A 22928-nucleotide genomic window follows, 5' to 3' on the forward strand; every position below is an offset into this window, starting at 1 on the left:
GCCCCAGCACTGGGCTTTGGTGCCACACCAAAAGGACTGGGACATCCATCGAGCTGTCAGTAGGTGAATGACCTCCATGTACCTCTAGCAGCAGGCAAACAGGCAGAAAGTCTCCAGAAAGACAATTCCACGTTCAGACACATTTCCACGTGTCCGTGCACACACGCACTTACTGGAGAGCTGCTTCTGGAGCTGCCTGACCAGCGCCGCCGTCTGCTGCTGCTGCTGGGTCTGCTGCAAGCCTGGCCTTGGGAACTGCAGTGGGAGTGGGAAAGGTGAAAGAAATCCCTCAGTGCCTGAGCCACGGCAGGTAACAAATCCCTCCGTGCCCGAACACAGGTGCTCGGCTGTGCTGCCCCGGCGCAGTGGGCAGGAGCTGGGGAGGGCAGTGAGGGCAGGCAGGTGCCCTGGACAGCAAGGACACAGGGAACACCCTGAGAACTCTCAGAACATCTGCTCTCTTCCTTCCCTGCAATCTCCCACCAGGGGTGTTCAGCCTGCAGAAGAGAAGGCTTCAGGGAAGCCCCACTGTGGCTGTGGCATTGAGCACAATGGGAGCAGCACCCCAAACTCGGCGTCTACCATCCATCTCTGGTCTCTCAGCTTTACAGATCTGCCTCTTAAATCCCAAATTTTTTTTTTCTCATTAGACCCAGTGAAAATGCACATGCTTCTAATGCTTTTAATTAAGTGATTCTTCTGCACAAGGATACAGGATGCAGTTTGGAAACCTGACATGCTGAATAAAACTGGAGTAATCCAGTACCCTAATAACTCCGTGGGCGCTACAGAAACCGCCCGAGCTTTGCTCAGCGAAACCTCGTGCTTACTGAAGGCAGTTTCAGTGTTTTACAAGACTTCAGCATCTTTTCCCTTTCTGAAACCAAATCCTTCACTTAAGATGTGTTGTGTAATCTCCTGGCTACCAGGCTATAGTAACTGCTGAGGTTAGTCAAAGGCACTACCCAGCACACCGGGGTTTTCTGGGGACATAAACCCAACCCACAGCACCTTCTGCTCTGCAGGTGCTGGCACAGGAATCATCACCAGGCAGGTGCCCATTGGAGGGACACTCTCCCATCAGTTTGTTCAGGAGATAAGAACTATTAAAAAAACCTCAAAAATGGATGAAAATTATCTAAGATTAATGCTTGTAAACTCAGAAGCTGCAGTTTCAGCATTACTGTATTTTCTCTACTTTTCTATAGCAAACTTTGCCTAGTTATCTCCACCTACCTTAAATATGTTTGGAAAAACTGTGGAAATAAAGGAAACAAGCATAATGAGATTGGAAAAGGATTTGGCAGTGACAATTACTGGGTAAAATAATTCCCTAACCTATCAAAGGCTCCAATCCAGCAGAAAGTCGTGTCTCAAAAGCAATTCAGTTTGTTCAGCTGTCTTCATGAAACTCTGGTTTATTACTAACAATTTAATTTAAAGGGATCTCAAAACAATAAACCCCATTCCCCCCCAGCCTGTTAGTAGTACAGCCTAAAAACCAAAGGCCTCAAGTCAGGAACAGTCCCCTGTGATGGGACATAGCAGGGGCCGGGGTCTGGCTGCGGCAGATCAGCCAGGCAGCAGGGGTGCTCCCAACAGCACGAGGACGGTGACGGGGAGCAGTGCCAGCCACCGGCACCTCACGTGGCCAAGGGTCACTTCTTCGTCCCCGGGGGACAGAGCACCCCCGTCCCTCCCCTCAGCGCTCCCCAGCACAGCCCGGTCGCCTTTGCTCACCTGCGGCCGCACGGGCGGGAGTCCGAGCGCCGGCTGCTGCTGCTGCTGCTGCTGCTGCTGCTGCTGCTGCTGCTGCTGCTGCCCCGGCTGCTGCTGCTGCTGCTGCTGCTGCTGCTGCTGCTGCTGCTGCTGCCCCGGCTGCTGCTGCCCCGGCTGCTGCTGCTGCTGCTGCTGCTGCTGCCCCGGCTGCTGCTGCTGCTGCCCCGGCTGCTGCTGCCCCGGCTGCTGCTGCCCCGGCTGCTGCTGCTGCTGCCCCGGCTGCTGCTGCCCCGGCTGCTGCCCCGGCTGCTGCTGCCCCGGCTGCTGCTGCCCCGGCTGCTGCTGCCCCGGATGCTGCTGCCCCGGATGCTGCTGCTGCTGCCCCGGATGCTGCTGCCCCGGCTGCTGCTGCTGCTCCGGCTGCTGCTGCCCCGGATGCTGCTGCTGCTGCCCCGGCTGCTGCTGCCCCGGCTGCTGCTGCTGCTCCGGCTGCTGCTGCCCCGGCTGCTGCTGCTTCTGCTGCCCCGGCTGCTGCTGCTGCTGCTGCTGCTGCACCTGGGAGAAGGCGGTGGTGACACAACAGGGACAGGCCCCGCGCTGCCCCGGGCCGCCGGGAGCCAGGGATGTGGCATTGACACGTATGTCCAGAGCTCCCTTCTGGCGGCCCCAAAGGCGAGCAATGGATGTCCGCACGCAGGTAAGGCAGGCGGGGCTCTGGAGCTTTAGACTCACAGACACGTGCAAGCGAGTGTGCAACACCCTCACGGCTACAGAGGTGCTCGCACACCCCTGTACCGCCACATCCCCGCACCAGCGCGGCCGAGCGCTCACCTGCAAGAGCCGCTGGTGCCGCGGCTGCTGCTGCCCCTGCCTGCCCGGCTCCAGCGGCACCTGCCCCGAGCCCGGCCCCGCGGCCCAGGCAGCGTCCAGGCCCCCTCCAGCCAGGGAACTGGGCTGCAGAGGCTGATGGCTCAGTCTGATGGGGGAAAATAATGGATTAAACTTCATTTACAGGCAGAGCACCACAGTTTGTGAGAACTCAACTATAGTTGTGACATCTGACTGCCGCAGACTTAAAAGATGCTACATTTCACAGGAAGAATGTCTCTCCAAGTATGAATGCTTAAAAAAACATTGCATAATAGAGCTGTGCCATACTATTGCCCAGTGACTGATGTAGGCAATAACATGTTCCTCTGAACAGGAACAGATCCAAGCATTCAGCTCTTGCTTTGCTAGGAAAAGAGGTGGGTTTCTAGAGCTTAAGCAATTCCACTAAAATGTTCTCCAGCTCAAAACATCTCAGCATTCCAATACCATAACTGAAAATCAGCCATCACAAGTAGATGTTTCACTTTCTAAAACACTGAAAAACTCTGAAATAAAGAATCCTGTTCTAAAATACTGAAAAATGTTAACTACATCATCAATTTAGCTTAGCTGGTTAGCTCAGCACAAACAAGGCAATCCAGGTTGGCCACTTCATTCCTGATGCGAGGCGCCCTGAAGGTTTGCACACCAGGCTGTCAATCAAGTAAAGGCCAAACTTTTCGAAGAGGTGCAAGCAAACCCAAAATTTGGAATACTACTAAGATATCTGGGCTTGCAAGAATTTAGACGTTAAGGAATCAGTAACTACTGCAGCACATACATAATGTTCACAACTCCAGAAATGCTGATTTCATTAAAAAAACACAGAGATTGAAGGAGAATTGCACAGCTTCATACATGACACACCATATTCTGTTTATGACAAAAGAGCTGGACCATTGGTTGGGCTGTTTCAGGCTCTTAAAAAAGAAATCTGATTCCAGGCTGTCATCGGAAACTCCTCCACTCTGCCAGCTCTGTAACACTACCTTTGATGGATTTCTACCAAGTTGGTCTTATGCTTTCTTGACTACAGACTCTGGCAAACCTGGAGTATTGACTGTTTAGTACCACACACATGCTTGTATAATATGGATCCCACATCTGTGTTTGTAGGGAAATAGGATCCAACAGCCATCTTTAAATGGATTTTTATGTTCTGCAAACACACAGGACAACTGGATGACAAGGTGTGCCAAGATCAACTCAAAATAAAAATTAAATGAGGGGAAAACAGTGGGATATTGTAGAGAAAGGAATATTAATTGCTAATTAGACCCATTAACCTCATTTTGATTAATGAGCAACCTTGTCTAGTGGAAGGTGTTCCTGATCACGACAGGGGTTGGACCTGGATGGTCTTTAGGGTCCTTTCCAACCCAAACCATTCTGGTCCTCTGATTCTATTATTAATACACTTTATTTTAAACCAAGCTTCCCCTCGCTGTCCCCATGCTCACCGCGGGGCCGGCGCGGGGCCGTAGGACGGCGGGGGCTGCTGGAGGTACCCGGGGTGCTGGCCCTGCCTCAGCCGCTCCATCAGCGCAGGGCCGGGGGCCAGCCCCACGCCAGGGGCCAGCCCCACGCCAGGCTGCTGCTGCTGCTGCTGCTGCTGCTGCTGCTGCATGGGCAGCGGGCCGCTGCACAGGGGGTAGCCGGGGGACAGGCTCTGCGGGAAGGAAAACACAGCACTGACTGCAGCGGGCCCCATGGGAGACAGCCCAGCTGCAGGACAGACAGCGTGTTTGTCGAGGACAGGGAGCCCGCAGGAGAAGGAGCTGCAGTGCTGCCCCACACATCCCCCACACCAGCGGGACCCCCTCTGTCTGTGGGGTCAGGCAGCTGATACGCGGTCACGCTCACACACACTCATGGTCACACACGGTCACATGCACAGAATGGAACTCACACTGTGCTGCTTTCCCAAGAGGCACTGAGTAGAAGCAGGGCTCTGAACCACAACACCACCTCTATTTTCCTCCTATCTCCCCAAAATCCCAAGTACCAGAATGATCATGACATAATAAAGACTTACTGCTATCACCATCTCTGGCTAAATATCTGGCTTAATGCTGAAGTAAGCTTGCCATTCCCAGCATCAAGAAAAACTGGGAAGTAGCCACGTTAAAAATGTTCATGAGCTACTGCATGCAGAGACCATAACCACCCCAGGAGGAGGCCTCCTTGGTACCCCAGGCCACATGCAGAGGAGCAGGCATGGGGAAGGAGATCTGTCCATCAGCATTTCCATGCAGGTGCTCCACGGGATGAGGCAGTACCTGTGCCTGCTGTAACCCTGGGTACTGCGGGAGCTGGGACAGGGGCTGAGCCTGGGGAGTGAAGACAGCAGCTTGGTCCATTGGCTGCCCCTGCAAGATACAGCATCATCAGATACAACTCCACACCTGCAGCAAGTCTGGTTCTGGACACAAACCCCACCAAACTGTGTCCTAAAGAGTCATGGAGTGACAACCATTTCCTCCAGGACAGCACCACTGCTCAGTGCTGAACTTCTGCGCTGTGTTTAGTCACAGGAGGTGGAAGCACTGACCTTTGGTGTCTGGCACGCTGACACTGCAGCCGGGAGGAGGCAGCCCTCCACTGCAGAGGGCTTGCAGAGACCCTTTAAATGGGGCTTTGCAAAAGATTAGAAAAGAAATAGTCTGGCTGTCTTGGGGCCAGTACATTAAACCACCCAGGAAACTCAGAGTGAAGCACAATCTCTGATACAACCACCCAGCTGATGGATTTTGCTCAGGATACCTGGTCCCCAGCTTCCCCAGGTGCAGCAGGCGAAATGCTCATGAGTGCTGATGAATTTGAAGGTGACATACAAACACCAGTATGGGTAATGTAAGCAGCTCCAGCTCCAACCAGTGCAGCTGGGAACATGTTCCATGTCAAGATCAGCAGCCAGCCTTGATTGTCCATCCAAATCACCTCAGTATCTGTGCCCAGTTAAGGGCAAATCATTTAAAGATTTCAACTGTAACTGCTGCAGTGCGTTTTGATGCATGACAAAAGAGAAAAGAATTTCACTGTTAGACTTAATTTCATGACAGATTGTAAAAACCTGGCAAATTAGAATGTGCCAGGATACAATCAATCCATGTGTTTCCTGTGTGACTGGGATGCTGCACAGCTGGCCATTTTTAGAACCATTCCACCAAAAAAACCCAGTGACAGGAGCTGGAAGCAGCAATGATCCTTCCCTGCAGCTGCCCAGTTCCCCACAAAAGCAAATACAAATCCAAGCCCTCCAACAAAGCCTTTGCCATTCCAGCCAGGATATCTCAACAGAGATGATAAATTAAGGTTAAAAGTGACTTTGACAACACACTGCAAGCAGCAACATCACAACGTAGGCTACCAGCTGGATAAGGATTGGAGAACCCTCCCTGTGTCCCTGCTGCAAACCCAAGTGTGCCTAATTAACTGCAAACAGGGAGATAGATCCCCCATTCTAACAGGCCCCCAATAACACCAGCAATGACTGCACATGTAGGAAATACAGAAACCAGGGTCAATGCCAAAGCCTCTTTGAACACACATCTGGCTTTGCCTTACCAAGAAGGGCCTTTAACAGTGTGGCAGTTTCACTGGGACAGGACCAAAGTCCTGCGACCAACTCTAGAACAGCTTCACTAATTATTATCTGGAAAGCTTTATGGCATGGATACTAGGAATGAAACTTCATAGCATCACTGTTTTTCCCAGAAACAACTGAATTCTATGAAAGTCAACGATTTAGTAGGTAAGTGTTAGCTGTTACTGCTTTTGGAAGTAACAAGATCTGATTATTCCCATAATAATATGTCAGTGTAGAACACCCAGCCATGCTCACACAGTCACAGCCTCGGGCACATCCTGCAGCTGCTCTCATTTTCCACAGCAAGAAACACATGAGAAGAGGAAAAAATTGACCAGTGATGCAGCTATTGGAAATACTTGTAGGTGAAAGTCATTCTCTGTGCACCCGTGTATTTGCAGTGTCCCCCATGCAGCTGCTGCGGTCCCGGGTGAGCGGCCCCAAAGCACAGTGTCACTATCAGAAGCAGAGTGCAGCCTTAGTGGTGAAAGGAATGCATGCCTGGGTGAAAGTAAAGCAAAGGTCATGGTCTCCGAGTGGTTACCATTATGTTGTCAAAGCCATCCTGAAGGGATACAGCAGAACTACAGACATCCTGCGGGAAAAGGACAGGCAAGAATATAGCAACAGCACAAGGAGCACAGACGATTCAGCTTGGGGGTTAGCAGGGCTGTGCAGCACCGTTACAGAGCTCACCTGGACGGGCTCAGAGAATGCTGGAACATGGGAAAAATAAAGGGACTAAGACACCAAATGAAGTTTAAAGGCAGTTGGCCCTGGTTAGCCAATATTTGGGGAATTATTGCAACGTAACTATCAGCTGGCTCCCCACTGTAAGCCAGGCAGGGAACACAGCCCCCGCACGATGCAAACCCCCTGTGCTGCTCCTCAGGCTGAGGGGTTGGACAAACCTGCTGGAGAGCCCGTGCCTGTGCCTGCTGCCGCAGGAACTGCTGCTGCTCTTGCTGCAGGAGCTTCATCTGGAGCAGCTGCTGCTGAGGGAGGATCCCGTGGATTGAGGGCGGCTGCACCACCAAGCCCGAGCGCCGCTGCAGCAGGTTGGACAGGGCTTGCTTCGTGTTGCTTGGCACAAAGGAGCCTGCTGGGTCCAGCCTGGAACCACCTGAAAACCACCCAAAACAAAAATGCATCTTCTGCCTTCCCTACGAGTGCTAGTGGTACAGAGCACTGCTAACCCATCAGCTCTACATAATGACAATAAATGCATCTCTGCAGAGGCACAGTCCAGATTAAACCTGATTTCTGGCCTGAAAATTTAAATGGGCAAAGTAACTTTGAAGACTGCCGCTTGTAAATGAGAATGGAAAAAGCTCAAAGACTGCTGGCTGCTATATGTTCCATGTCACATAAAGCACCTCGCTACTACTGCTGAACCAAAGTCGCATGTCAGATCAAAAGCATGATATGAACATCTTAATATGTCAAGCCCATTTTATGAGATGGCAGCAGTTTATGCACTCTCTGCAATTTGATAAAAGCCATGTATCTCTCTGTCAGACTTAAAAAGGTAATCTTTATACATTTGTTTTCAAAAGCAGCATTTCCTTAAACTTTTTAGCCACTCTCTGGTATATTCTGAAGACTTTACACAGTTATAATACAGATTAGTTGTATTTGGAGCTTCAGAAATAAATATTTAACATTTATAACTGGAATCAAACTTTTAAACTTCTGCTTGGAAAAGTCACAATAGTGTTTCTCAAACCATCACAAAGTGCTGCCCTCTGGAGCCAGTAAATCGCTGTAAAACTGCAATTCACTAACTGGAAGAAAGAAGACAATCCTACAGAAAATTAAGCACATATCAGAAATGCTGAAAAAATGTGAGCCTGTGGATTTATTACATCTAGCAGATAGCAAATCAGCCACCATGACTCTAGGTATGAATGAAAGAGGAAATAATCCAAAGGGCCTTTGTTCCTTTAATTGTCCCTTTCTCCCTTCACTCCTCACTGAACCCCACCAGCTCTCTGACACTGCCACCACAGGAGCTCATTCTGGTTTATCCACCCAAAAAGCTCAACACCTCAACAGAGACAGAGCTACAGCTGAGAGCAGAAAAGCCCTTTGAGAACCCACAGCTGACAAAGGAACCAACCAAATGGCGCAGGCGGACACAGCCCACGTCAGAGAGAGAAACAGGACGTGGTCACAAGTCCCCAGGCTGTGCCCTCCCAGCTGACCTACCTGGGGCGAGGGGCTGGCTCTGCAGGAAGAAGCTGGGCTGTGGAGGGGGCCCCCCCAGGCTGTACCCCCACAGTGCCGGGGGGGCTGCGTGAGCCAGCGGGGACGGCAGCGGGGAGTAGGCGGGAGGCACTCTGTATAAGCTGGCCTGTGCATATTCCTAAAATACACAGCAAAAGGAAATGTTAATGACATTCATACCTTACCAACTCATAAATAATGCCCATTTTCCTACTGAATTATTAAAAGACAGAGACAGGTCCCTGTTGTTGGCAATGATGTAAACTCCACGTGAAGTCTGGCAATTCCCACTGACAGCTCCAGGCACATCCCAGCCTCAAGAGCAGCTACCTTCTCCAGGCCACGCTCAGGTGGACTACAAGGACAGCTCAAACTGTCAGGATATAAGTAACATGAAGAACTCCACTGAAACATCAAAAAGGCCAGAAAATCATCTTAAAATTACAGCTACTTAAACCACACCACATGGGCAATCCAGCTGGATGCTGCGGGAATACCAGCACATCCACACCAGGGCTGGCCACACTGGTGCCAGGCATGTTTTCAAACTGCTCTAAGTGACTATTCAGCTCAGGAATCCACAGCCCCAACTCCAGTAAAAGGGAAAGTGTCTCAGACACCAGACCAAACTGCACAGCAGAACAGTTTATCTGTATGAAAGAGACTTTTCCAAACTGGTTTCCATTTGAATGAGACCTGGGTTTAAACCAACATGTTTGGTCTCAACATAATGTGAAGAGGAATCATTTCAGAAACTGGCACATGCAGTTTGCTACCTCAAACAAGAGGAAGCACATACAGAACCTGAGTAACAGTCAGCAAGATCCACTCTAGTGTATTTCACACAGTGTGTAAGGTCCTGAGCTCAGCACGTTCCTCCACACTGAGGAATTTCTGCTTGACAGAAATCCACCCTCCTCCTGGCCATCTCCATTCCCTCCCTTCGCTTGGAACTCCCTTCTCCAGGTGCAGAACCATTTCCAAAGGCAGCGCCACACACACCACCAGGAGCTTCGGGGAGGTATTTCAGGTTCTGTGCAGGCACCAACCACTTACCTCAGCCCTGGAGCTCGACTTTGACTTCCGCTTCCTGCCCTTTGCCTTCTTCTCGTCATCTGTGGCATGTTTTCCCTGATCTGAGAGCTCTCCCAGCTTTCTTTCTGGTTCCTGAGACACAGGTGAGGTGGGCTCTTCCTCCTCCTCCTCTGGAGGAAGGGGCAAGGGCTCGAGGTAGTAGCTCCGTGGTTTGGGTTTGGGGTGTGTGTGGTACAGCAGCAGATGCTGCTGCTCCTCGTATTTGATCACTTTCCTGTCAACACGAACAGTCCCAAACCATGCCCAGGAGAGAGGAGCAGGATTTTTGTGACCTTCAAATAAGTCCCAAGGGGACACCTTTTGTTTGGTTGACACCTGAAGACCCTGTTTCAGAATCAAGGGGAAGTCAGGAGTTAAGGAAGCTGAACAATACACTTGCTTTTGTACATCACTGTTTGAGTCAGGAAAAAACAGTAAGGATGTTTCCCCTCCACAAAATGCACCAAATGCACACCAGCGGGATTTTCACTTGTGTGCAAGGCTGCCACTAGAAAAAAGCAATTCTATTTTTATAGTAGCATTTGCTTATAGACATGCTAAAAGTCTCAAGTGCCATTGATATATCATATATGGCAGAAAAGACAAATATCTATCAAAAACTGCTGATCTGAGAATAAAAGTCTGCATCTCTTGCTAAAAGTTTACGCATTCAAATAAGGGGAGGAAGCCTAAGCACTGTATCACCAAAACACACCTACCCCTTCTGCAGAATGAAAAGCTCTGTACCCAAACTCTATCCCTCTCTTTTAAATAAATTCACATTAAAAAATTATCCAGGGACGGGGCATCCACAGTTTCTCTGGGCAACCAGTCCTAGGGCCTCATCACCCTCCTTCCCAATATCCCCTCTATCCCTGCCCTCCCTTGTCCTGTCCCTCCAGGCTCTTGCTCAAAGCCCCTCTCCAGCTCTCCTGGAGAGAAACAAACGCTTTTGATACCGAACACTGTCATTTGCAGCTGTTTTTAAAGGTGTTACTTGCCAAGCTCAGTGTTCCTGGGTGCCAGCAGCACTGCCCACAGACAGCCCACCTGTGCAAGGGAGCACAGTGCTGGGGCTGCAGCTCTCGTGGGGACTGAGAGGGCACGAGCAGCTCTGTCACGGCTCCTACAATCCTGCCCAGGAGCACCTGCACTGCACAGGCTGTGCCTGTCCGCCTGCAGCCCCACACTCCAAACTCATGGCAAAAGTGAGATGAAAGCCAAACGTTTGCTCTTGCCTGTTTCTTATCAATGGAGTCAAAGCCCGCGATTTTGTTGCCCTTGGTGTCGATGAGGGACCCCACGGGCTCGCAGGCCACGATGTCACACGTGAGCCGGGGCAGCGGCAGCAGCTGCCGGGCCTTGTCGATGCTCTCGGAGCGCTTGTCCCCCAGCTCCTTCTGGGGAGCAAAGACACCCATCAGCCAGACACAGACACAGACGGGGACAGGACGCACACGACTTTCACTATTAGAAAACATCCACTTTCTGCATGAATCATTTCCTTTATTTTTTAGTACTTTTACTAAATTTAAGCAAGTGGCTTTGCAAGGGTTTTGGGCTTTTCTCTTTGTTTAGAGAACGTAAGTTTTCTTTTCATCTCTTCTTTAAATGCAACATAGAAAGTACATAATACAAATTTAGTGTCCCAAACATGAATAAAAGTAACTAAGTGTCTTGCAGGGTTCCCAATTTTAATCAAATATGAAGAAAATCCTAGGAATCTCTTCCCACACCCACATTCCTGTATTTTTATTTTCTTCTATTTCCCCTTGTTACTACTAGGAATGTCCCAGTCTCTCCTTTTTTTCCAAGAGGCCTCCCCAGACACTAGGAATGATAGGATTAGAAGATGAGCACAGAAAGCAATTCAAAGGAAATGCTGAAAATGACATTCATGACACTTACTTTTAATTTCTTCACTAAATTCATGTAAGCCCTTTTGTTCTCCTCAGGCCCTCCTTGGGAGGCATTTGACAGGTCCGAGGCAAGCGTCCCATTGATGAGGACCCCCAGCATATCCAGCACGGTTGTGAACAATTCACTGGGAGTAAAGACAAGTGTTACCCTGGGGAACTATGACTGCCAGGAGATCCAGAGATCTGATTCATGACAGAGGCCCCAAAGGCAGCTCATCAGCACAAACCGTCCACAGAGTCAGTAAGAATTACAGAGTCCAGCTTGGGAAAATGCTCAGCTGAGAAGGAGTGTTAATAAAGGCTCCAGTGCTTTCCCAAATGGAGGTGCCCCCATCCCAGGCCAGCAGAGAACCCCTACGTCCCACTCAAGCAGTAACAGGATAAAAAAGGTAACAACTACATGCATGCAACCTAAGCTTAAAGCTCTAAGGACACGAACTGGCTGTTTGAACAGAGCAGACATACTTGTTGGTGTGCAGATCCACAGTCCCTGAGGTGATGATCTGGAGGAGCAGAAGGGCCCAGTCTGTGGTCCACTGGGTGCTCCTCTGCACCGTGTCAAACATGCCCCCCACCTGCAAAACAGCACACGGGTAGCAGGGCTCTGCACGCCTGAGCAGCACACAGCCCTTGGCTCCCCTGGCACAGGGATCACTTAGGAATAAAATAGTCATCCAGTCCCCTGGGAGCTGGATACTCGGAGCTGCTCGCTCCTTACCACCTCTTCCCGAGCAGCTGCTGCATCTTTTCGTAACAGCAGGATAACCACAAGTTTTGTTACCAGGTTGAGACGCAGTTGCAGGGCTTCATGCATCATCTGCCTGGCTTTGACATCATCCCGGTACCGTTCTTCTCTCCAGTTACTGAGGATCTGGAGATCAGAGAAAGCATTGGACTAAGGTTGTTTTCTTCCACTAATGTTCTCCCTCTAAGTATTTGTGGCCCTTTAGCTATAAAGAATCATAAAAGACTATTGACCTCTTTATCCTTCTCTTTATTTAAGGCTTAGAACAGACTAAGAAAACCAATGGGAAGAAAAGGCTAACTTGTAAAGAGTCATTTGTGTGACTGCATCTTCCTGTTGCAGGAAAAACCCAACCAGCTTTGTTATGCATTTCTTAGCAATATTGCTTGAAACACACTATTTCACTACTGGTGAGTCAATAAATCTCCTGCACTGGATGCAGCTTCCCAACAGGATCTGGTGGGATCTCCAGATGAGAAATGACAGAAACTCAAGGAAGCTAGACCAGCTGCAAATCAGGGGACAACCCACACAATGAAATGAAAGCCCAAGTGGCAGAAACTAGGGGAAAAAACCATCAAAGGAATTAATTTCCCTGGGATGTGGAGCTGTGTCACAGCTGGACCTGAGCTGAGGGGCAATATGGGAAATAACAGCCCCACAGGTACCAATTCCCACTGTCACAGCAGCTCACAGAAACTACACTCAGAGGAAGGAGGCATGACCCCCTGCTCTGGGCACTGGATATGCTCAGTCTGAAGGAGCTGCTGGAGGCTGGAGCGGGAGTGGGTGGGAGCACTAAGTTGTGAGCAGAGGCTGTGAGTAAGCACGAGAGACCCAAAGGAGAGCTGCAGGCAGGGGCCAGTCTGGGGCCAGGAATGTTCCTTTTTACAATATGCAAAACTCTTAATCTGTGCCAGCTGGAGAGGGTGCTGGTTTTTCCTAAAGAAGGACAGTTTTAAACTTATAAAAACTTTCCAGGATCAAGCAAGGGACTGGGAAGACATGCTCTCAGGACTAACACCTTTATTGTTTTTCCTAGAAAGAACTGAAATCAGACTCCAGTTCATTACATCTCTCTGTAATAAATTTAGGAGAAAAGATGCATTCACACTCAAAAGAGGAACAAACACCTCCTCATTTTCCCCTCCTGGGACTGCTCCTTTCGGCACACCGCTGTAATTTTTCTGGGTTTACACCACCATATACACATAGAACTGCTGACACACACCCACCTGACCAAGGGTGCTCATGGTTCTGTGCCTGTCTTACCTGAGTAACTTGATTCTGCAGGGATGTGAGGAGCCCTTCCCTTTGCTCATCCTGACCCTTAAGGCAAGTGAGTACCAGTGACAGGAAAGGCTGCTGGCTCAGCAGGGACATGCTTTAGGAGAAGCAAACACAGCACTTCATTAGTAAAGTTATTTTGGTACTTCCCATCCTCACTCCCTTCCTTGTTTTGTCTACACTTTTTCCCTTAAGTGGCACTGCTGCATCTGTTTCTGTTTTAGTCAATTAAAGCCTTGGCAGAGGCATTAGGGACCATTCTCCCAGGAAGGCAGAGTCCCAGTCAGGCCAGCTGCACAAGTTGTTACTGAAATCCCCCAGCTCAGCGGGGCCCTGAGGGAGCGAGAACTGCCCACACACCTGAAGGCCTGGCCCAGGAGCACAGCAGACAGACTACTTTGACTAACCAGGGATGTCATTTTGGTGGCTATAAGGCAGCTAAAGTTTCTAATCCATGTCAGTGGTCTGAAGTAAGTCCCAAGGAAGTTTCCCCTAAAGGCTCTGATTAGAACAAAAGCTGCCTGACTCACTCTAAAATTCCAGCATGGACTTAATTCAATAGAATGTCTAGCTATACTAGACCCCAACAAAGTACAAAAACATTTCAGTCACTGTGGAAGAATATTTTACTGAAGGAAAATCAGTAACCATTACGTAATTAAAATTCTCACACATTTGGAGCTGGAGATGAGCTTAAGCTGAATTCCCAACAGGAAGCAAGTGACATGACAATGGTGGGACCTTAACAGCAAGCAAAATCTCCTACAGCCACACAATGGAAGAGACAAGTGCTCTAACTGTTCCTTTAAATCTCTAACATTTCCCATCACCAAGATGAAAATAGCCCCTGGCAGGTGGGTTACAAAGCTGCCACATTTCTTCCTCTGAAACCAGTGGTATTTTGTCAGACCAAATAACACCGGAACCCTCTCTGGGGCGATAACGTTTTGTGAGGCCAAAATCCAGTCCTCAGTAAGCTCCTCCTTCACAAACACCGTTTAGCTCTGTGTGCAGGGGTTCCCCAATGTCATACCTCTTTTGTTTCTGTCTATCTCTCTCCTTCTTAGAAGACGACCCCAAGTGCTGCCCTTTCTCCAGCTCCTCTCCTGCAGCTTTCAAGACCCTACCTTGAACTGAGGTAGGCAGTTTTGCAATCAGGGGGGCCACCAGCCACACTCCTTGCCGCTCAGAGGAACTAGGAGCAGAAAAAACTTACTTCAGCCAAAGCATCTGTGCGGTTTTGTAACCAGCTTTAACTGTTACAAGATTGAGCTGCCTCAGTAAAGCAATGACACAACGCCTTTGGAGTCACGAGTGAGGACTGAGCAGTCACAATTTCTCATGTGCAGAAAGTTCAAGAATAGCAACTACATTTATTGTTAATAAGAAGTAAATAGAAGGAACCTGCAGGTAACTATTTCTGTACATTCCTGGTTCAAGTGCAAAACAGTTTAGGCAATCTACACACAATTAAGCATCATGTCGGCTAAAAGAATTAAAAATGTGCTACGAAAAATACCTTAGGAATGTCTTTTTACCATTCTGTCTTGTATTACTTGTGTCAGAATTTCCAACAGAGTGTGGACTGAAGAGGCCTATACCAGAGTTAGAAGAGTTATTGTTTAGCTCAGCGGATTGCTGAAACACCTCTATTGTCGCCTTTGCGATATTATCCAACAAGCTGTTCATTTCAGCCACAGACCCAGAACCCTACAGTGAAACACAAGTACACTAGCACATTCACGGCATGTTTGCTCAGGGACTATGTTAAAAGTTAACATACTTTTTAGCATTAAATATTTAAATCAGAAAGTTTGAAAACCAATACTTACAGGGTCCTTCATGCACTGTTTGATCATAAGCTGCAGCTCCAACCATGACTGTCGCAGAGTCCACTGGTCTAAGTTCTAGGGGAGAATTGACAGTGCAAATATTAATTGTTAATAATATTAACATTAAAGTCAACCCTTTACAAGTCTGAAGAAAATAAATAAATTTCATACTTTAAATCATCACGTGCAGAAACCTCATGTTACAAGCAGATCATCACAATCTCTGATCTTTCTAATAGTTAATGGCATGCCAAACCATCAGACCACAGAAGAACATACGTGCACTTCCACACCTTTCAGCTGACACTGTTCCTCAGTACTTTTAACCATGCAGCAGGGGAACCTTGCTCAGCAGCACCACCAGGGACACTGAACAAGGGTGACAGGGAGCTGTTCCACCTCTCCCTGGCGCCTTACCTGCAGGATGCACTTGATGTGCTGTCGCTGAGGGTTGTCACCCTCGGTGCACTCTTTAATGCCATGGGGATAACAGATTAGTTGAAGTAGTTTCTGTGCTTGTTTGTTTGAGAGAACAGGATCCAAAATAAGATCTTTGTCTGTGCACAGCCTCTCAGGTTCTTTCAAACAGTGCTCTCCAACCCACTCCTGTAAGGAGTCACATGACAGATTCACCAGAGAGTTTCGAAGCAATACTAACTTTTTGGTAAGCTGAGGTATAGGTAGGGAAAGCTCCTCAGTTCTGAGAGACTGCAGGGGAGGTTAATAACTAACTAAAGCATTTTTTAACCCAAATAACTTACTACTCCAAATTGCCCAAATCAGGAAACTCAAACAGAACACAAATACTGACACACTTCAACACTCATTTTGCACCAAAATACATGTTATGCTTTTCAAATGTAATAACACCCTTTCTCCAAAAGAGGACAGAGGAACAGTTTTAGGGTGTTACCTGCTGGCAGATTGTTCTGAGCACATATCTCGCATACTCGCTCAGACTGGCAGTTTCAATGGAAACAGCTTTTCCACAGGATTTCCAAGTGTGAGAGGAACCCCAGATTTCCTCCTCACTGAGTTCATCCAAGAAGCCTCTGACATGGAACTCTTCACTCTTCAAGGAGCCAACATTGTTGCTGCCAATGTCAGCGTCACCTGGAGGGCAGAAGCACAGGGTGAACTCCCAGCCTGGCCCCGGCTCCGAGCAGGGATGGACGCCTTGGGGCACGGGACAGCTGGGGAGTGGAGCTGCACTGAGGCCATCACGTCCAAAAGGGCAGCACTGACTGACTCTGGGCATCACCAAAGTACTGTCCTCCAGCTTTATGTTGCAAAGCATCTTTCTAATGGGTATTTCAGAAGCAGGAAAAGGTTTACACAAATAAAACACAACTAAAGCCACCACCTGCTCAGCTGGAAAAGGTGAGTGAAAGGAATTGCTTTGGCAAATAAGGAATAGTTGAGTTAATCACTCTTCTCAGACGCACTTTTTCCAAGTCCTATCTCTCACTTTGATTTGTTAACATTCTGTTAACAATGTTCAAGAGATAAGTTTGACCAGTGGCCCCTCAGCCACTGAGTGGCCCCTCAGTCTTACTATGAGCCCACACCTTTATCCAGGAAGGATGAGAGGAAAGAACCTGGCAGGGAGATAATACAATGAAGAGAGTGGCACATCCCAGAATGCTCTGATAAAACTGGAGCTGCTTCCTCAGCACAGAACTGCAAAAGCCACCATTTATCTGATGCTTTTCTTCAGCAAAGCAAGTAAAAATTTTGAATTGCTAATGGAGGGTGCCAACAAGGTGAACTTGTGCCAAACCAAAGGCAGTTACTTGTTTGGAAAACAACACTCACCATTTGTGGAGAGCTGCTCAGAGTGATGCTTTTATAATTTCCACAATGGCAGACACCCAGGATTTGTGGCAAAACATAGAAAAAGGTGGGAAAACTTACCTGAGACCCAATTTCCTACCTATATTTGAGAGGAGACTTTCCTGAGTTTATATGTACTGGGACTCCGGGGTGGAGGTCAGGGTCAACATCTGAAATAGTCACATCTGTTTAAAGCCTCTCCACTGGGGCTGACTCACCAGGGAAAGATCTGCCTCTGACCTGGAGTCTGCACTCCCCACATGCTGCAGGAGCAGAGGGACAGCAGCCACATTCTTCCCCTGTTCTCAGGGTTTTCCTTCCCAGGAGCAGTCCCCCAGAAGTGAACTAGCATGAGCCGTTTCCCACATGAACACTGGCACAAACACATCACACAGGACTCTGCACACCCTTACCAAGCATCAGAATTGCTTTCAGGACTGCAAACACAGCTCCCACTTCAATGCTGTTGTGAGCAGCAGCCAAGAGGTGACGATCACAAGAAGAACGAATTCCAGGAAATAATTTCTCTATGGAAAGAAGAGGAGATCTTGTAAAAATGGGTGTTATTTACCAACTAACATTTCCTTTGTACAAAATCCTCCTCAGTTAGAACAGCTACAGAAGCTCAAGAACTGAAGAAAGAACTGAACCTTCTGAAATTGAAACTGCAGCCCAACAGGTAAGTGATCAAGTCAACTGGGATATGTGGTTATGATGGATTAATAGCAAAACAAGCTGTGGGCAGTGAAATAGAAAAGGAGCCTGTTGGCTCACTGTGTCCATGTGAACAGTGAACTTAACCACAATGAGACACTGAAGCCTATGCTGGTTTTGATGTCACAGATTTAGGAAATTACTTCCCTTACCTCATCTGCGAGACAAATGAGGCAAAATTAAGTGCTGTAAATGAGTGTTGCACAGTTGCACCTAGCTCTGCAGCCTGCAGAAGCCAGTGAGTGCTCTGTCTAACTTGTAGGAGAAGATGCACAGACTGGAAGTGGGAAGGAGGGCGGGAGGAAGGATGAATCCATCACCTCTTGAGGTGGTTAACTGAGCCAGAGATAAGAAGGGTCTGTAACATGATCACATTGTGTTTGATGTGTGCTACTTCCTACAGGTCAGTCATTATTTCTCCTATCCATTCAAATCCACTTTTATTTCTAGGGAAAGCACATCTGTCTCTTCTCAGTCAGTATTCCTCATGGCTCTTGCCTGTTTTGCTTAAATAAGCAACAAAAGCTCATTCATTTATGGTCAAAAACTAAATTACTCTTACTTTTACACAGAAGAATTTGACACCACTTAAGAGCTGACTCTTTTTTTCTTTCTACTTCTTTTTCATGTAGATATAATCTTGTTTTCAAATTTGCTGAAATACTTTTAAGTTACACATATATATATATATATATAAAAATGTTACAGATATATATATAACACAGCTTATCACCAGAATTGTTTCATTTTAATTGTCAGGTGCTTTTTCCTTGCCATTTTTCTTCCTCTTTTGGTCTGTGGCAAACACACACAGGTCAGACCTCTTAAATAGTTACATTTAAAAGAAAAAAGAACTACCTTCATATATCCTGAGAACTAATTTTCTAATTCCTTCTGTTGGATGCTTTATTATACTCTACTTGAAATCACATTTACTCTCCATTTCCATGTAGGGCTCCCAAACAGCCCCGTTAGTGCCTCTGCCACTGCCATTCTCAACTCTGCCAGGTGTTGAGAATGAATGTTTCAGCAAACTCCTGCATCCGAACCATTTCCCAAACAATTAAGAATCATTGGTATCAGCTCCTCAGCAGTGAAACATCTGCAATTTTGAACTTGCACTATCGATATCTTCACCCATGAAATCTGCAGCCATCAAAAACCAATTATAGGTTTACTTTCTGCAATGGAAGGGTCAGGCAGCAGACAACTCACCTGTTTCCTGGGGAAAGAGGCACACCTGGGGTGTCCTGAAGAGGTGCAGGAGCAGCCGGCAGGTCATCCTTGCCCCAGGCTCGGCATCCAGGTCCCCACAGGCTGTGGAAGATGGGACATGGACATAAGGATCTGCCCAGGACCTCACAAGTCCCAATGTCAGGCCTGGACATGTTCTTCCTCACAGCCCCACTTTAAATGGAAACACAATGATTTCAGCAACAGGAATTAGCCCTTATGGCCCTGAGTCATTAGAAAACAAGAAGAGAACAGCAAGATTTTTGATAAGCAAGAGCATGGAGCAGCCAGGAGCTGGGAGCAGCAGGGGAGGCTGCACACAGCAGGACGGGCACGCTGCACTGGCAGCACTGGCAGCAGCTCTGCCCCAGTGCCCAGAGGCTGCCCCAGCCTGGCAGCGCTCCTCGGGGGCCGCAGGGACCCCCACGCTGCAGGGCACCAGCACCGCCAGGCACAGCCCCTGCCCGCCCCCTCCCTGGACACTTCTTAGGAAGTCTCAAGTCTTTCGTTTTAGGTTTCTCTCTCGGTGTTTTCTTACCAGCTGCCAGGAGGGAGGGCAGTGCGACGTGCTGGACAACATCCTCCAGGGAGAAGCACTGCCGGGCAATCAGGATGGCAACGAACGTGGCCAGGGAGTCGTGGAACGACAGGTCACTCACCTGGAAGGACAAACACTGCACGGCCTCGCACAGCACTGCACACACCCCTGCCACAAGTACTGAGGAATTCATTCAGAGAATAAACAGTAAAACATTTACACATAAGCACTTGCTCCTTTTGTACCTTTTAATGCATTTCCCAAACATTTTATGGCAAATACTGACAGCTCTTAACTGAATTTCAACAAATACCGATTTCAAATACCAAAATTCTGGAGTAAAAAACATAAACCTTATAAAAGCTTCAGAAAATTTTATCACTCAATAAAACCAGGCAACACCAAGGCTCCTTCCTCAGCTTCAGGACAGGAATGTCCCCATGGACACAGCTTCAAACGGCTCCCAAAGGCAAATGCATCAAACTGAGGGTAAATACACGGAACGGGGTATCGGATCAGACCAGTCACCATAATCCTGCTGACTGAAACAGGGCTATGGGAACAACACCAGATGAGTAAGAAAAACCCAAGTGTAGCGCCCCTTTTACAACTGAGGAACCAACACCAAAACATGCTCCTTAAAACAGAGACAGTTATTTACACATCCACCAGCATCTTAGGAAAAGCACTCGGCTTTGCCTGCTCCTGTTGAAGAGTGACGCTGGTACTCTGCATCATCCCATCAGAGAGAAAGGAAAAAACTTGCAAAGAGAAAACTCTAAACACTGCTCAAATTTTTCATTAACCCTGAAGATGTAAAAACAAATAAAAATCTATCAGGAATCTCATTAAAAGACTTGAAAGTTCAACTGGACACAAGACTGGACTTGTGCTCCACATTTTGTGTAGAATGGAAGCCCAACTACCTCTCTAAAAAAACCTGGGGTAAGTAGGTGTCACAGGTATTCAGAAGATACTGAACTTACATCCACACTGCAGAGCAGATCATTGAAGCCCCAGACATGGTTTGAAGAGCAGCACAGAGCTTTCACGACCCCCAGCCACTCCGAGCTGAGCACGGTGCAGCTCGCTGTCAGCTCTGCACACAGGTTCCCGATGTCATTGATCCTGGGAAGGAGAGCCACACTCTTACAGAACCCAGAGATTTTGTAAGCAATAAATATTTAGGTCAAAGCAGAGCAGTGCTTGGCAGCAGAGCTGGAGTTTCCTTACTCGAGGTGGGCGTTTATGTCCCCAAGTGCTTAGGCCACTGCTCACACCCCACAGCTACTCCATGGTCAACAACGAGCACCTGGGAAAACCTCTCCTGGCAGCAGCGTCAGGGACAGAGGTGTGTGAGGCACTTCTCCTCAGCTCAGTGTTACTGTGGCAGGTCACTGCAGGACCCTTCCCTCTGCCCAGCCAGCACTGCCATCAGGAGGGAGACAAGCCACAAAATCAACTGGCATTAATGAATTTCACTTCAGAGATCCCATACGGTGTAACATAGGATTTGGGGCATGATTCAGGGTTATGTAACAGCTTAAGAAATGGCAGAGTTGACTCACCCCAGTGCAAGTTATTTTCTCTCTGTTCCAGAGTGAAACTCGTTTGGCTGCATTTAGATGTTCCCTTTTGTGCTCTTACAAAACTGCTTCCTCTCAGCTGCTCTGCCATGCCAAAGATGCTCCCCACTCCAGAGAATCCCAGACTGGCTTGGGTTGGAAGGAACTTTAAAGATCATCCCATTCCACCCTCTGCCACAGGCAGGGACACCTTCCACTATCCCAGGTTGCTCCAAGCCCCATCCAGCCTGGCCTTGGACACTGCCAGGGATCCAGGGGCAGCCACAGCTTCTCTAGGCACCCTGTGCCAGGGCCTGCCCACCCTTACACGGAAGAATGTCTTCCTCATATCCAATGTAAACCTAGTCTCTGTCAGTGAAGCCATTCCCCTGATAAATCTCTTAATACCTTGAAAAAACAGATTTTTCAAAAATCTGTGGAGATAAAATCCGTAACTTATAAATTACACATTTAATTAAAAACCACCAATTGTACCAGGAGGCAATGACCTAATGCAGAGCCTTCCCTCATTTCCAGACTTCTAACAAGCAAAGACTGTCCTGAGCTGTTCAGTCTGAAACAGCACAACTGCTGATACCAAACTGCTCCTGACTGCCTGGCAGCGAATGCCTGCTGCTGCCTCCTCCCTTCTGCTGAACTACACAGACCCATTTAACAAAGTAGCTCCAAGTACTTTACTCAATACATTTTCAGCAACAGGGAAGAAAATTAAAACAATTGCAAAAAAAAGACACAAACCAAAAAGGTGAAAGGAAATCTCTGCAGAGCAGTAAAGCTGCCCTGGTCCTGCCCCAGCCCGGCCTCACCTGCCCGGGTCCTGGTGGCCCATGCACACGCTCATCAGGGCGTTGCAGACGAAGCTGTAGCGGTTGGCTGCGTTGTCACTCAGGATCCTGCCCAGCATCAAGTAGTTGATGCTGTGAGCTGAGGGGTTCTCAAGGAAATCCAGCATGAACTCCGGGTCCCACAGCAAGTTGGAGTTTGAAGGCTGAATGTTGCTGTAGATCGTCTGCTTCACCTTGGAACAGGCACTACTGAGGAGCAAAAACAGAGCTGCCTACAAATGCACTTTGCAGGAAAGCTGCTGGGATGAGAAAATCCTGGTTGGGTTAGCACTTCATACACATTTTCAAACTCTTTTGGATAAGCAGCATCTACCAGATAATAAGGCTGACGCATCTACTTCACTCAAGTTTTCCCGCAAACAAAGTCTTGAATTTTCAAATCGCTTCTTGGACATTTCTAGGACTGAAATTCTGAGCAGCTGGGTAAGGCCCAACATCCTCCTCCCCAGCATCTTCCTGGGGCATCAGGCGTCCCTACGGGGCATGTAACCTCGCTTCCCAACACTGCACCATGACCCAGCGAGCTGCAGTGAGGCAGGGGGAATTCATTGAGGAGAAATGAGAAAATTTATCCAAATTAAAAGCTACATTTGATAATAAGGTGACTTAACAGACAGGGTCTGGAAATCAGTAAATAGAGAAAAGATACTTAAAGTTCATATTTTGACATTAATAATTAGACAAAAGGGCAAGAACTGTCCCAGGCCAGGAACACCTGTATATGAAGTGTTTTTCTTCAGGGAGAAAAATAGGTGTTTGTGAGGAATGCAAATTTCATACCCAAAATATTCCAAGGAGCATTTGTTTCCAGCATGGGGTTTTACATCACAGGGACAAATTTGACTAATTAGCCCAACTGGGAAGACCTCCTCATCTCTGAAAATAATCAATTAATTGAAGTTAACTTAAAATAAGTGA

The 22928-nt window shown here is 48.0% G+C and overlaps 1 protein-coding gene across 1 annotated transcript in view; it reads right to left on the reverse strand.

The window, feature by feature from the left end:
* MED12L (mediator complex subunit 12L) overlaps positions 1–22928 on the reverse strand; it is a 102070-nt gene that overhangs the window by 905 nt on the left and 78237 nt on the right. Inside the window, exons 20-41 of the mRNA XM_032119988.1 lie at positions 21972–22199; positions 20566–20707; positions 19580–19700; positions 19024–19125; positions 17508–17621; positions 16175–16374; positions 15679–15867; positions 15262–15336; positions 14949–15139; positions 14463–14624; positions 13415–13526; positions 12179–12268; positions 11863–11972; positions 11387–11522; positions 10717–10878; positions 9461–9823; positions 8387–8543; positions 7090–7301; positions 4869–4958; positions 4050–4258; positions 2218–2695; positions 174–441 (exon numbers count right to left, since the gene is read on the reverse strand). Of these exons, the coding sequence (XP_031975879.1) occupies positions 174–441; positions 2218–2695; positions 4050–4258; positions 4869–4958; positions 7090–7301; positions 8387–8543; positions 9461–9823; positions 10717–10878; positions 11387–11522; positions 11863–11972; positions 12179–12268; positions 13415–13526; positions 14463–14624; positions 14949–15139; positions 15262–15336; positions 15679–15867; positions 16175–16374; positions 17508–17621; positions 19024–19125; positions 19580–19700; positions 20566–20707; positions 21972–22199 (3911 nt within the window). The remainder of the gene's footprint in view (positions 1–173; positions 442–2217; positions 2696–4049; positions 4259–4868; positions 4959–7089; positions 7302–8386; positions 8544–9460; positions 9824–10716; positions 10879–11386; positions 11523–11862; positions 11973–12178; positions 12269–13414; positions 13527–14462; positions 14625–14948; positions 15140–15261; positions 15337–15678; positions 15868–16174; positions 16375–17507; positions 17622–19023; positions 19126–19579; positions 19701–20565; positions 20708–21971; positions 22200–22928) is intronic.

The sequence above is a fragment of the Corvus moneduloides genome, chromosome 10 (genome assembly GCF_009650955.1).
Source record: "Corvus moneduloides isolate bCorMon1 chromosome 10, bCorMon1.pri, whole genome shotgun sequence".
Classification (NCBI taxonomy): domain Eukaryota; kingdom Metazoa; phylum Chordata; class Aves; order Passeriformes; family Corvidae; genus Corvus; species Corvus moneduloides.